The following is a 15,184-nucleotide window of genomic DNA, read 5'->3' as shown; positions in this document are numbered from 1 at the left end:
AATCATAAACTACTCAGTGGTATTACAGCTCTTTGATTTTTAATGCAAAGATCAGTCTAACAAGCTTTTTTTGTGTAAAGGATGAAATTAACATAGAAATGGTACAGATATTATTATGAAATATAGTAGAATAAAGAGTAATTTGGCAAAATTTATAAACGAATCTTAAATGACTAAATTGGTAATTTCTCACCATATAAAGCATTCTTAAAATTAATATAATTAATATAATAATAGATATATATGGATGTCCTCAAATAGTCCATTAATCAGTTTGAAATGTCACAATTTGGATTTAAATAAGCAGATATGTTTTGCTACTTGTTAAGCACAAGATAGAGGCTGATTTTGGGATGTTTGTACGTTTCCTTAAACACATTTAAGAAACTAAGTTATGGGTAGGCCCACATGAAATCTGCGCCTGCAGATTTCCAGCCTATCGAGTATTTTTATTTATTTCTGTAAATGTGTGTAAATTTATATTTATTCCGTTTTTAAATTAACAATAAGAAATAATATTGGCAAATATGATAATGTTTATACAATTTATTATATGATTAAGATGTACTATTCAGTTTGTGAGATAATAGTTTGTGTTTTAGTAGATGTATAAGACTATATAAGAGACTTGCTTTGTTTACCAAAATAAGTGGATCTAATTAGATTTGCATTGTAAACATTATATAAAATTTACAAATGTGTTGTTATTTTTTTATTTCATCTATTAAGTCTTTAGTTGTGATACTCCCAAAATCATTCCGTATAAATCCACAAATTTTTTACAGAAATAGCAAAAAATGTCTGCAGATTCTGTCTGGCCCTATAGTTATAGGTAGGACGTACAACATTAAAGTAAAAACACTGAAGAAAAGCAAGCAAGACAGAAAAAAACATTTGACATTAGGAAGTGATCTTATCAGATCTTTAAAAAACAAAATGACTGTGTGTGTGTGTGTGTGTGTGTGTGTGTGTGTGTGTGTGAGTACATGTTTTTGTGACATGTCAGGACACAAATCTGTCCAATGACATAGGTATGACACAGGTGTTACAAAAAGGAGGTGAAATATAAGGACATTGCTGATGTTCTCATTTCTCAAAAAGCTTATAAATCACTCAGAATGAGGTTCTTTTTTTCAGAGAGTAAAGCTGTACACAGTCTCCTGTGGTGGTTGGGTTTAGGGGTAGGGGGGGGTGAGGGCAATACTATACAGTTTGTATAGTATAAAATGAATGGAAACCTATGTAATGTACCCACTTTCCACAAAAACAAGTGTGTGTGTGTACTGTATATCATTTCATATTACACATTTTAAACAGCCAAAATGCTACATTTCTAAGCAAACAAAGCAACAACAGCAAAAAAAAAAAAAAAAACCCATAGAAATAGGAAAATACATTTTCTTTAATAAATTATATCCCTGTGTCCAGTCAATCCTGCCACCATAGTCTAGCCATGAGTTGCTGTATGGTCTTACATGTAAAATACATTTTTAGGAGGCAAAATAATATTTAAAACCCTAAACATGACATTTAGTCCTTCAGTGGAAAAAATAAGGCAGAACAGGAAAGATTTCTTTTTCTATCTCTTTCAAAAAAACAAAGAAAAAATCCTGGTAGATTTCAAAAAAGATTCACAATACTTAAGATAACACACAGTGGAAGAATCAAGTTTTTCCCCTCACATAGATAAAATGCTCCCTCTCAAGTGTTTTTCTCCCTCACACACACTGCAGGGCAGACAGTCGGGGCACGGCTCATCTATGTGAAGCCAGCTGGCTGTGGCGTCCCTGAGAGCCGAGCACTTGTCCCCCGCTGAGTGCAATTGAGAAGCGCAGACCTGCCTTTACTCTGCACACAGCCCAGAGCCAGGCCTGACAGACACTGTCAGTCTGAAACACAGCGACGCACGGCCCGCGGCCTTATCCACGCTCAAACAAGCCAACATAGGCTACGCGGCGCACTTTTACCAGCGCTCACCATCTTCACACACTCCTTACACGTTTTTTTCCGCTTTCTCTTTTCTGAAAATGCACTGCGAGTGTCGCTTTCTGTAAAAGGGGAAGCAGCTAAACAGAGTGCTAAATTTGACAAGCAGCTAAAGGTACGCAGGGCGTCTTCACGCCAGCCTAAATGAATGACACCGCGAGAGATGTGCGTCCGAGAAAGCCACGTGTAATTGGTGATGATGGGAATGGACACAAGCCACATGAGACCGCTGACAAAGAACCAGCATCGCCACCAACAAAGGGCTGGCGGGAGAGATGACGGCTCTGAAAGGGGCAGGGCAGCTTCAAAGCCCGCCGGAGTCGCTCTTTTCTTCTTCACACACCCAGAGAGCCCCTAAAAAGTGATATTTCAGCATATCATTATCATTTGGCGTGGATGAATTCAGTCAAAGATCAAAAGAACAGTTGCATGAGAGAGGGAAGGATAGAGATATATCATAATTACCCCGGGCGGGCCGAGACGCAAATCTAAACGGGTCACGTCAGGCTATATGTGCGGACAGCGTTACGTTAGAAGTTACGATTACCTTAAAGCTGCACAGTACAAAGTGTCAAATAACACAGGGGGTTGCCGATGTAAATCCAGTTGTGTTCGGGGGGTCATGTGGTCTCAACATGTCAACCCCCATGAGAGGATCTGCTAAAAGTAGAATAAAATGAGACTGTTAATAGTTTTAGGCAGTTCAAATGAGACATTACTTTATCTGTAAAACATTGTTGTGCACATTGTTATTATTGTGCACCTGCTTTTTAAAACTAAAATTCGGGCGTCCCAGGGAAATCCTGTAAATTTAATTTAATAAATATTATTTATATATAATAGTAATTTTTTATTAATATCCACCAGCAGAATAACAAAAAAAGAGTACAGAAAGCGATATTTGTATCACAGTTTAAAGTGTGTTGATGTTGTATCACACTTTAAATGATGAGGTTGATGTTACCTTGTAAATTATGTTTAAGATAGGGGTGGATTTAGTGATATAGGGGCTCTAGCAATTCCAGCCATGGGGCCCGAAAGTTCTAAAATGGGCTTTTTGTACTTTCATTTATTTTTAATTTATTTATTTGCTGTTTTTATTTTTATATCACTCAATCTCCTTCATTTTGTCTTAATGCTAAATTTTAATACATGTAAAGCATCTTGTACAACTTTATAAACGATTTGTTTTCTTAAAATGGATTCACAACTAAAAATTATATATAAACCTTTAAAAATTTCGTTTTTAAACCTAAATCTTTAATTTGACCATTGGATTGCTGCATGATTGAGGATTTTCTGGGGCCGTAAGGTCACTCACCTTGCTTGGTTAAACCGACCCTGAAGATGCATATAGTAAACTGATGTAGTGAAACCTTCAGTAAAATAATCCCCACAGACGCTTTTTATTAATGCAAATTCTATATGTATTTTTATGCGATGCTTTTAAAACATGCTGGTTTTAGTGCATTTGTGGATTCACCAGGCAGTGCCTCCTTTAATTGAATTTGATAGTACTTGGTTCCCTCTAGTGGCCAACAGGTTTTCCTTAAGTCTAACAGAAATGACTGCTTTATTTTTATTTATCAGCAAGGAAATTTCTGTAGCCTTAATCTTTAATTTAGCATGTCTTCTATATGCAGTTTACTAAACCAGCTAAACAAACTGCTGTCAATAAAATTCACAAAGGCTGCACCTGGTAGCTATGGCATTTGGCATGGCATTTTCACATCCATTAATAATTACTGTCATCTGTGTCTTAGGTGCTGGACCCCTGTGTGGATGATTGAGACCATTCCCCTGATAACGGCATAACATGTGAAACAATGCCCAAATACAAATGTAGAAGATTGCTGGTCACATTTTATACAGCGTTTAATGAACAAAACCCATTTTGTGGCAAATAAATAATGACAGTGAATGGATTTTTATAATTGCATTGCATTTTTGTCAAAAATTATATTTACAAGTGAAATGAAAAGTAGATCAAGGCCTTTTAAGCAAAAATCAATTACAAGATCAAAGTGATTAGAAATCTGGTGCAAATGCAGTCACCGGCTTGCTTCATTCCGTTTTACCGTGTGTTTTTAACTGAAGCGGATGTTGCACTTAAAATGCATAATTCCCTCCAAATCAGTTTCATCCTGATCTCCCTCCCCTTCTTGAACAAATAGAAAAAGGTCAGACTCCTAAGAACTGACTTTCATGTGTGTCTCACGCTGGGTCGTCACTTTCAGTTTCCAAAAACCTTTTCTGTCACATGCCAATGCCATCAACACCAAATGCTGCATATTACACAGCTAACTGCCCTTTTGCGATCTTTCGCTTCATATAGCCTAGCTACATTCACTTTCAAAATAAAGTCAGACAAAATCAATAATTTGTCCTATTAAAAATACAAATCATTATCACTGCAGAGGGTATTTTATTATGAAATTTCCAGATAACGTGATAATACCTCAGTGGGATCCAGATAAATAGGACAACTTGACTTAGTGTGCATTTGGTCTAAACTTTGGACTAAATTGTCTGAGATTTTAACAGATGTGTGTGTGTGTGTGTGTGTGTGTGTGTTGAGAAAAAATTAAGACAATGTTAGCATCTGTTGCTTTAATTGTTTTAATTTTAGGAAATAACTGGCTCAATTTGAGCTTTTCCACTGAATTTGCATAGGTGCAGTCTATAAGTTTAACTCTATTTAAAACCTGCACGTGCAGTTATTTGGGGAATTGTCATTTCATGTAGTAGTGCATTAGTGTAACCCCGCCAGTCCTACACTAACCACCCTCTCCGAGCTGGGATCATACTGGGGACTCTCTCCATGGGAGTCGGTTACTCTAACAAGGAGGTTAAAGACCATGGCCTCTAGAATCCGTCACTAGAGCACATTGTAGAGGTCAGAGGAGTGGGGTTTACCTGCACAGCACTTCACTAGCTGGCCTCATTTACTATGCATTCACACGTACTTCAGCGTCAATACTTGACCAAGAGTGTGTCTGAAGTTTGGCCCGATCGTTTATAGCATTGTCAGGCAATGAAATTAATCCGCAATCAGCTACTGTCTGAGCTGGAATATTTGCATAAAGCAATCTGATTAGCAGATGATTCAGTTGGCGCTTGAAAAGTTGAGTGAGCAATGCCACTGAAGCAGCACCGACGTATCCACAATTCAGTTCAGCAACGCTTTACTTCACCCATTCAAAGTGAATGAAAGGTGTTGAGATTTAAGGCATCATCCTCCTAAATCTCACTCCCATCTGGGTAACAGCACCAATGTAACCATGACAGTCCAACACTACCCAACCCACTCGAAGCTGGGATCGAACCAGTGACTCTGCATGGGAGTCGGTTGCTCTAACAAGCAGGCTAAAGACCGTGGCCTCTAGAGTCTGTCGCTGGGTCAGAGGAGTGAGGTTTACCTGCACAGCACTAGCTGGAATAGGTTACATTGGCCCTGCTCCTTATAGCATGGATCTTGTTAGGGGCATGTGTGGATATTGTATAAACACAGACTCAAAATCTTGGAAGTACTGCATGAGAAAACTTTACAATTAACCACTATAAATTATTTACATGACAGCTTAAATGATCCGTCAACTGCAGCATAAGCTTCCTTGTTTTTACAGACCTGAAAATGATTTTTACAGATATTATATACAAAAGAAATATCATGTTTCCTGTGAAAATTTACAGACCATACACTTAAATTAGAAAATACAAATTACAAGTTTACTGTTCTGGATAAGGTCAGCAGTAAGAAGATTGACTGGTTAAGTACTTTTATTTTTGCCAAATGTTATAGAATGCAAGGTTATGAATAAGGTGGTATGCCCCCAAAAAAGGTAATACAATTCACATTTTTAAGATTCAAAATAGCATCTTTCTTCTAATCATGTTAATACACTTTTATTATTTTGATGACATCACATTGCACTTTAGCCTCTCATCAGATTTTGTAACTAATCAATTGGTCTCCAAAATCTGAAGCATCCCTACCTCAGCATTATAAACAGTCACCATGAATTTGTTTAACATTTAATACCAAGAGTAATAATAAATCTATTCATACTTAAAAAAAATAAAATAAAAAATGTTACTTAATCAGTATTTTTGGATCTATTTATTAAAGGTTAAATGGATATGCTGGAAAAAAGTGTGGACGAGGCAGTGGTGCAGTAGGTAGAGCTGTCGCCTCACAGCAAGAAGGTCACTGGGTCGAACCTCGGCTCAGTTGGCGTTTCTGTGTGGAGTTTGCATGTTCTCCCTGCCTTCGTGTGGGTTTCCTCCAGGTGCTCCGGTTTTCCCCACAGTCCAAAGACATGCGGTACAGGTGAATTGGGTAGGCTAAATTGTCCGTAGTGTATGAGTGTGTGTGTGGATGTTCCCAGGGATGAGTTGCGGCTGGAAGGGCATCCGCTGCGTAAAAAAAAAAACTTGCTGGATAAGTTGGCGGTTTATTCCGCTGTGGCGACCCCGTATTAATAAAGGGACTAAGCCGACAAGAAAATGAATGAATGAATGAAAAAAGTGTGGCTGTTGCCACAGATATATCATGTTAGAAATAAAATGAAAGTAAAATCCTCTAAACTTATTCAAAAATTGGATTTTCAACTAAACATTATTTACAAAAACGTAAAGGATGGATTGTACTTTTAGTAAAGGGTATGAGGAGACTGCTTTACACTTTATTTGATATTGTGTATACTCAAATTTATTAATGACAATTTTCATTGTTCAAAACAGGGCTGGGCGATATAGCAAAAATGCAAGCTCAATAATTATTTTCCATATTGAATGATAACAATATATATTACCATACAAGTTGTTAATACTTCCAGATGTAAAAGAGTACCTAAACAATGACTGAAGCCACAAAAATGAGAGGGTCCGTAAATGGCATAACATTTTCGGCCGACACTTTGTCTAATATCAAACACTTTTAGATTAATTTGTTGAACACTTCTGCTGTGTGATTATCTCTTAGATCCATATAAAGAAAAAAGTTCAGATCTTATCGTTGTAATTGACAATTTTTTTTGCGATACAATATAATATAGATTATCAGCCCAGCCCTAGTTTAAAATCTCTCAATGGGAAAATGTCATTTTTGGCTATACAGTTTATCCTAACCAAGAGGAAAACAAATTATATTTAATTAATTTATATTATTATGTTAAATAAATTACATTCATAAATGTAAATTTACTAATAAGAAACCAAATTTTATAGTTTTGTTGACTCAAATATGTTTATATACAATGGGGGAAATAAGTATCAAACACTTCACCGCTTTTCTTAGAAAACATATTTCTAAAGTGAAAGAAAACAAAACTATGTCCTTTATAAATTAAGTTGTGTGTAAATGAAATGACACAGGGAAAAGGTATTGAACACAAAGAAAGGGAGGTGTAGAAAGACAGTAAAAGCCCAAACAGCAGCTGAAATCCTGGCAACCTTCTGCCCTTTGTCACTGTAAATGAATATTAGCTGCTTCAGTCTTACATCTACATTACCAGGAAGATAAAGGTAAAACCAGGGTGGACATTTCAGCAAGACAATGATTTAATCATTTAATATAAAAGAATTCATATAAAGCATTAAATACATTTCAATAGTTCAGTACTTTCTTCTTGTGTTTAATAATTAATTCCCCCACTGTATTAACAGTAAAGACTCCGTAAACAAGAAAGCCCTACATTTTAATGTATTTATGTAAATTTTGTTTATTTGTATTTTGTTTGGTTTTGAAGTTTGGGGACTAAAAAAAAAAAAAATAATAATAATAAAAATACATTCGGGTTAATGGAGTCATAAACCCCTCAGGTTATGAGGACACACCACAGGGTGCAAAGGGGCGAGACCAGAGATACTTTACTGTATAGCAGAGAAAGTTAGAATGCCATCCAAAAGCTGCTATTTCAACAGAGCTGTATTTGTATTTGCTTACAAAGGACACAACACAAAAAGAGAAATAACAGGTTATTTTAACTCCACAGAATTATAAAAAATATATAGCCAGCCTTTGACAAAGGACAGCTTCCAGAATCTCTTCCAGTTTAGTGCCGAATTCGGCTAAAAACTCCTCAAAGGAGCAGTGGCAATCATTATAGAAGAATCTGTGGATTGTGAGCCACAAATTGTAAGTCTGTTGTAAGTAATTATTTGTTAAAATTGCCCTATTACTTGCATAGTTTTTAGCGTTAACTTTATGTTGTAGCAAGGATGTAAACAACGGGAAATGCTGTTTGGCAATGTTAACAATTTAGCCACAAATTCATATTTATCCATCAAACCCCTGTAAACAGCCACAATTTTTAGCAGCATGTGGCTTTCTCTGCCTTCTACGTCTTAAATAACTCACTAAATGGTAAAACAATAAGCATTGCAAACCAATGTGTTACAGTATACTGTAATTAAGACAATTGTTAAAAATAATGGTACAGAAGTACATTTAACCAGCAAACACAAAAAAAGTTGGGTTTAACACTTCCTACATGTCGTCACAAAGCAAATTGATTACTTTATCGCATTTATAAATTTAAGTGGACCGAATAAAACAATTAGGTTACTCCCCCCGCCCACCCCACAAATAAATAAATAAATAAATTTTGTTGTTTCAACTCATTTTATATAAGTAGTTTGAGTCCCCCACTGTTTGAGGGAAGGACTAAAACTCTTTGAGGTGTTTAATTTTGAAGCATGAAATCCAGTGCTGACCTAAATCAAACTACTATCTCCGATGCTGTCCACACAATGCACTGGTGTTGTGACCTGCACGGATTGTATCATAACTGCAAGCGACTGGTGACGATTAGTGACCTTTTGCTGGTCTTAAAGCATTTAGATCAATTGCAGTGTAGGAACCAGCTGTGACTTACAACTCCTCATTTAGGGACGCTGTTAAAAAGCTTATTGTTATACGTGAATACATTTTGTTAAGAATTACTATTCCAGCTTAATATTCAGAGTTAATGATTAGATTTTTTTCCATACTGAAGACAATTGTAGGTAGATTTCCCACCAATATGAAAAGTAATCTATACTTTTATCTGCATGTTGAAGCCATACGTAGGTGGATTTCTCACAGAAAAGTGTGAACGCTGTGGGTTTTGTGGTACAATGTTTGAGCAGGGGCCTGACATGCTTTTTTAGCTAAAACACTGGCACGTTTGCATCAGCAGCCTGCCATGTCTTTTGCCAGAAACAGTTGCGTGTTTGATGGTAGTTAGTGGATTAAAGCTTGATCTTCATTTAAACATTTTCAAATGGATTGAAACATGTTTAGAAATCACTTTTGCAAGAATGTTTGGTTTCTTTAAGCCACAGAAATAACACAGATATTGTATTTATATTTATTTAATATATTTATTTGATATTTTTTTTGTAGAAATTTGTAGTACCATTTCACAGAATTTGCTGTTATGTTTAGTGCCAGTCTCTCTGCCCAAATGCATATCTTTAGGCAATCGCTCGAATATTCCATACATGTGTTGGTATTGTGAAATGACACTTTTAAATGTTTTTTACTACATTACAACAGAAACCCAAGTGATTGGGAAACTGCTGCCATGTATCGAATGTGAGGACGAGGTACATTGTGGTTATAAACCACAGATGTTATCAGCCACCTGACTGCTTGCTGGGTACTGCAGACTACCTGTTTTTCATACAAAATCAAAGTTGCACAAGCAAGCATTTGTGTTCCAGTTAAACATAATGCTTCTGTTGGTTCCACTAAAACATTCTGAATTCTGTATGTGCTTCATATGCCTGCCGTTTGATACATTTGTCTTCAAGTTTATTTCAAAAATGGATGTCTGAGACCCTGCAAAACACCTTAAAACATTTTGTTGGCATGTTAACTGGGTCAGTGTGGAAGAAACAGCAGCTTGTGGTTATACATGAGCGGTAATAACTCGAAAAAGAGGAATTGTAGCATGATTATGTTAATGCTGAAAACAAAGGTAACAACTTCTGCAAAAAACTAATGGAACAGAATTTATTGTGTAAATATTAATTGAAATAACTAATCAAAAATAGCATATGATAGTTGTTTTATAAAAGTTAAAGTAAAATGTATAATCAACATATTTATAAAGGTTATAGTGACTAAAACTAAAAGAACAAATAAAAATGAAACATTTGTTTTGGTTTTTGTTCATGATATTTCACTTTAACTAATGCCTTACCTAAATCCCAATTGAGCTTAGCCAATCAGGTTTAAGAGGCGGGTTTCTATTGAAGTAATTCAGCACAAACTCTGACAAACTCAGTCACACCACTATCCAGTTCAAAGAGAGACAGAATATCAAACCCAAACCTGCTGTGAGTATCTTTAAGCTGACTTATTGATATGTAATCTTTTGGACAACAATATGACATTATTTAAACTCTGATGACATTTTAATTCTTATGAAATTGCTTAGCATATGCTTTTATTCATACAAGTATGCAAATAATGTGGTATATACCTCCTCCTAAAACAAAGTTTGATTTTTCCAGTCTCACGGACATGAGTGACCAAACTGTACTAGATTCTCAGACGATGGCAGAGAATGACAGCCGATCAAACCAGACTTGTGATGTTTTCATTTACAAGGAGTCTGCACGGATCCTCTTTCCACTTTTCTACTGCCTGATTTTTGTGATCAGCGTGGCAGGTAACTCCCTGGTCCTCTGCATCACCTGTCAGAAAAGGCAGAAGATGAACTCTACCACAATATATTTGATCAACCTGGCCATCTCCGATGCTCTCTTCACATTAGCTCTGCCCGGCAGGATCACCTACTACATCCGTGGCTTTGATTGGCCTTTTGGAGATTTCTTGTGCCGCCTGACGGCTATGATCTTCTACAGCAATACCTATGTAAGCATCGCTTTCATGACCTGCATCAGTGTGGATCGCTACTTGGCCATGCTGCACCGTCAGCGCTGTCAAAGACTGAGAAAAACCAAAGTCGTGAAAGCCGTCTGTGTTCTGGTGTGGGTGGTGGTTCTTCTTGAAACATCACCATTGCTTTTCAAGAGCATCATGGAAAACAGACCTGGTCATCGAACGTGCATGGAGTTCTCCAATTTTGACAGCAAGAGGATGGCCTATGTTCTTCTGTTCGCTTGCGTCATTGGGTTTTTCATGCCATTGGGACTTATTCTTTGCTCCTACAGCCGGGTCAGCTGCAAGCTCTACAAGACGGCCAAAGAAAACCCTTTGACCAACAAGTCTGGAGGCCACACCAGAGCCAAAAATATGATCTTACTCATTCTGCTCAGTTTCGTAGTGTGCTTCAGCCCCTACCACATTAACATCATGCAGTTTGTTGTGAGAAGGCTTTACCACGAGCCCTCTTGTGAAGAGTTAAAGGCTTTGAAATTGTCTCTGCAGGTAACCGTTGCCATGATGAACTTAAACAGCTGCCTTGACCCTATTATTTACTTTTTTGCCATCAGAACGTATAAGCAGAGAGTCATGAGTCTTTTTAAGAGCTACATTTCCATTTCGGCAGCCTCCAAAAGTCTGCAGGATAACAGCAGCAGTAACACATGAGGGACAGTATTATTCATGAAAACAACAACTGATGGTGCAGACGGCAAAGGAAATGATTGAACATGTGTGAAATTGCGGTTGAGCTGTAGAGTCTAGAATAAGCTAATATTTTTGGGCAACTTCACACAACATTATTTGTCGTTGATTAAAAAAATTACTGACATTGGTTTTGCTTTTTTAGTATTTTGGCTGACTATATGCATTTTAAAATGAAATGATCATGTATTAATGTATGTATATTTGATGTATTAATATATGTATTAATATCTGAACAAAATTGCGTAGTTCTTTGAATTATAAATGTGTGACTGGATTGTCTTTTTTAATTTACATGGTAGTGTGGTGGTGAAAAAAAATATTAATTATATGGAAAAGTACCACATAAAGGTCAAAGAAACCATCAGACAGTTCCAAGTAATGATGAGTGATTTAGGTGTATGCAAATATCTACTGACTTTTTTTTGCAAGCTGCTCTATGAATGCAAACTGCATTTGCTTTAAAGAGGCTCACAAAGTGTACGTAACATTTTAAAGTACATAACGGTATTTCCATTTGGGAATTAAATGCTTATGTAGCTGTTAATCTTCTTTCTTTGAATACCAATAATAAAAATGTTTATCATCAAGTTTTGTCATGTTTTCCTTCACTTATCTGCTCGAGCTGCCAACGCAACACTGTACGAAATGAGACAAATGTTTTTGATGACCTAATTTGCCATTTAGTTATCAACTCCTGGGAAAGCACAACAAGACCGAACACCACAACAAGAAACCGATAATCTAAAGTCAAGATCACATCTCAGCCTTTCTTAGAATGTCATGCCACTTGATTTACTCTTTGAAACATATAAACAGAAACGGTGTTACTATGAAATAGCGATGACTTCACCATCATACTCTACCCAACACTGGCACCAGAGATGAAAAAAGCGCACAACGTGTTTTAAGCTTGCGTGTGGGTGCCTTACACACATTTGGCAGCGTTGTTCTTCCTGCTTAATTTCACCTGAGCAACAGAACCGGATATCAACATAACCACAAGCACATGAAGTTTCTTTTTTAGCTGCTACAGGTGGTCTGATAGACTTTGTTGTGTATGCCATGAAGCTCCGTGTCTATAAAAAAATGCGGAGAATGTGGCAAACGTAGAAGCGTACAAAACACAAGGATGTAGGTGGCATGTGGGTGGTTAAATTTTCTTTGTAGAGGATATATTTATGTTCAAATGATTAAAAAAAAATCTTGCTGAAACATGAGATGGGCCAATAACATGACCTTTTGTCAAACTCACCACACACCATCAACCTCTATATTACCTACAGTAAAAAGTGAATATCAAGGTTATTTGAGTTAACAAAAACACTAAAACTACACTGTAAAAAAAAAAACATAATAAAAAAGTCATAACAACGCAAGTTTTTACGGTTCTTTAATTTAATTTAGAAAGTTATTCAGGTTTGAACTTCATTAGTTTTTTTATTTTTAACTTGTAAATGACTTGCAAGTTAAAGTGATTTAACATTGTATGCAAGCAACATACTTTTTACAGTTTTACAGTGTATTATTCAAAAAAAATAAAACATAATAACTCAAATAAAACATATTCCCAATAAACAGAAAAAAACTTAACTAAAACAAACTGAAATAAAATAGCAAGTATTATAGTATTATATTTCCATTCTTTAATGGAAAATCTGACCTGAGGCTGTTTATAGAAATACTTGAACATTTAAATTTTACAGAAAAAAACATCAGTCAAATGCATGATTACATATACAGTGCTCAACATATATAAGTACACCCCTCACAAATCTGTCATTTAAATTCATATTTTTAATAGGAAGCTATTCACCTTATTCTTCGCCGACGAGCAGGCGCAGCCAGTTGAATCTTTTTGGCTCGAGACTTCGGTCTCATTTACTTCCATTCATTTTTAGACATTAAAAACTGCTTGTTTCGCTGTTTGATGTTGCAAACTGATATTTTCTTATGATATTATTCTACTTGGTCTATATAGTCATGCAAACATTTGTTTGTAGAGCAAGTAGATTGACCGTTTTCTGCCGTTTATTATTCCTAGTAATTTCTCCCAAAAGCGACTGAATCGAAAGTTCTAAAACAATCGTGAAAACAGGCGCACTTCCACATTTTAGAATAAGGTCAATACAATTTTATACTGTATGTACACAAACACTATAGAATACACAAGACATGTCACTCCTACTGTTTTGAATGGAGAAAAGTGTAACAGTCAATATGGCTAATAAAGCCTGACAAAACTCTGAAGGAGGGGCTTGAACCAGACATGAGTTTCTGCAGATTTTGATAGTTGAACATTTAGAAACGAAACTTATGTAACAGCTGATGTTTATTTTATTGGTAATTCCTAATATGAAAGTTAATTATAAGCTTTGCAGGTAGCCTTGGAGAATTTGATGTTTCCCGAGCATACTGCCCGAGCAGGTTTTTGCTAGATCGGATTTGGTTGTGGCCGGAAGTTAATGAAAATTATTTATATTATTCATTAAATCTCTTATTATTGTATTTTATTAATGTCTATCCCCAACCCAACCCTAAACCCAACCGTTACAGTAATGTAAAAACAGTGGTTGTACTGTTAGTTGTGCTGTCTGTTATTTATGCTATCTATTAAATTACCCAATAAATTGTATTTTTTAACGTCTACCCCCACCCCAACTCTAAACACAATCATTACAGTACTGTAAAATATTAATTATTGTTATACAGTGTCAAAAAAAATGCTACTACATTGATGTGCATATCGTACTTCCGGCCAACCGCGTGCATATGGTGTACTCAATTATGCTGAGCACATACACAAAAATCTGAAACATAAAACTTGTGTTCTATTTGTGTTGTTCATCTTCCTTTTTAACTAGGCATCTTTGACTACATATATTTTCCTTAATTTGAAAAAGTTAAATAATTTCCTTATAGTTATTTAGAATTTTTGATTAAGTTACATTTGTATGGTTCCCAGTCCCCATTTAAATAAGCTGTGGAAACATGAAACACTTGGACATGTTCTGTTAACTGCTAAACTAGAGTTACTAAGACTGAAAGTAAATATATAAAAGCTAAATAGAAATTTGTTCACCTCAATAATCAAAAGAATTAAAACTAAAATAAAATGTATAGCCAATTTAAAATAGTATTGCAAATAATCTCATGATTAAGCCAACTGAAATAACTATGTAATAACCATGTGTATAAACATTTCATACATGTAAAACTTTTTAAAATAAAAACAGCATGTCAGAATAATGGCTCATATTAACAGCTTATATTTTTTAGATAAGAGCATATATATATAAATTTATTGTGGCTGATGGTTTCCAGATTTACTAGCCACAAATACATTTTTGCGGAAACCACATCTGCATTCTAAAAGTAATGACTTCAAAATACTGTATCTCACTACCGCATGCAAGAATTTAAGACACTTTCCTGTTTGTCATCATTGATATAAAAATTCTGACCTTTTATTAATAACTTCAATTCAGGAACTATTGGTTTGTTACCAAGAAAATATCTAATGCAGATGAAAGCAGCAACTAAAATTGAATTCAGATGTTGTTTAATAAGGATAAATGTAGCATGAATGCAAATCCAAATGTATTATGTCATAAGTTT

The 15,184-nt window shown here is 35.6% G+C and overlaps 1 protein-coding gene and 1 long non-coding RNA gene across 4 annotated transcripts in view; one reads left to right on the top strand and one right to left on the bottom strand.

The window, feature by feature from the left end:
- Nucleotides 1-882: 882 nt before the first annotated feature.
- Nucleotides 883-15,184, bottom strand: part of LOC137496481 (uncharacterized) — a 69,600-nt gene continuing 55,298 nt past the window's right edge. The window contains exons 2-3 of one of the 2 annotated variants that reach the window (XR_012385494.1): nucleotides 2,534-2,646; nucleotides 883-2,340 (exon numbers count right to left, since the gene is read on the bottom strand). This is a non-coding gene — a long non-coding RNA (uncharacterized lncRNA). Of the gene's footprint in view, nucleotides 2,341-2,451; nucleotides 2,647-15,184 lie in introns of both variants that reach the window. The other variant, XR_012385493.1, reaches the window with a different exon arrangement.
- On the top strand, nucleotides 10,263-12,388 carry si:ch211-184m13.4. 2 transcript variants are annotated; one of them, XM_005167754.6, is made up of 2 exons: nucleotides 10,263-10,311; nucleotides 10,489-12,388. In XM_005167754.6, exon 2 carries the CDS (start codon nucleotides 10,499-10,501, stop codon nucleotides 11,528-11,530), a length of 1,032 nt encoding a protein of 343 aa, XP_005167811.1. In that variant the 5' UTR covers nucleotides 10,263-10,311; nucleotides 10,489-10,498; the 3' UTR covers nucleotides 11,531-12,388. The 2 variants fall into 2 exon arrangements, with proteins under 2 accessions (XP_005167811.1, NP_001122272.1); NM_001128800.1 differs by lacking the exon at nucleotides 10,263-10,311 and having other exon boundaries at nucleotides 10,475-11,586.

The sequence above is a fragment of the Danio rerio genome, chromosome 9, assembly GCF_049306965.1.
Source record: "Danio rerio strain Tuebingen ecotype United States chromosome 9, GRCz12tu, whole genome shotgun sequence".
NCBI classification, from domain to species: domain Eukaryota; kingdom Metazoa; phylum Chordata; class Actinopteri; order Cypriniformes; family Danionidae; genus Danio; species Danio rerio.
This window is presented reverse-complemented; position numbering and strand designations above follow the sequence as displayed.

Coding starts and splice junctions, on each gene's coding strand:
- si:ch211-184m13.4 (XM_005167754.6), top strand. CDS start 10,499: ATGAGTGACCAAACTGTACTAGATTCTCAGACGATGGCAGAGAATGAC.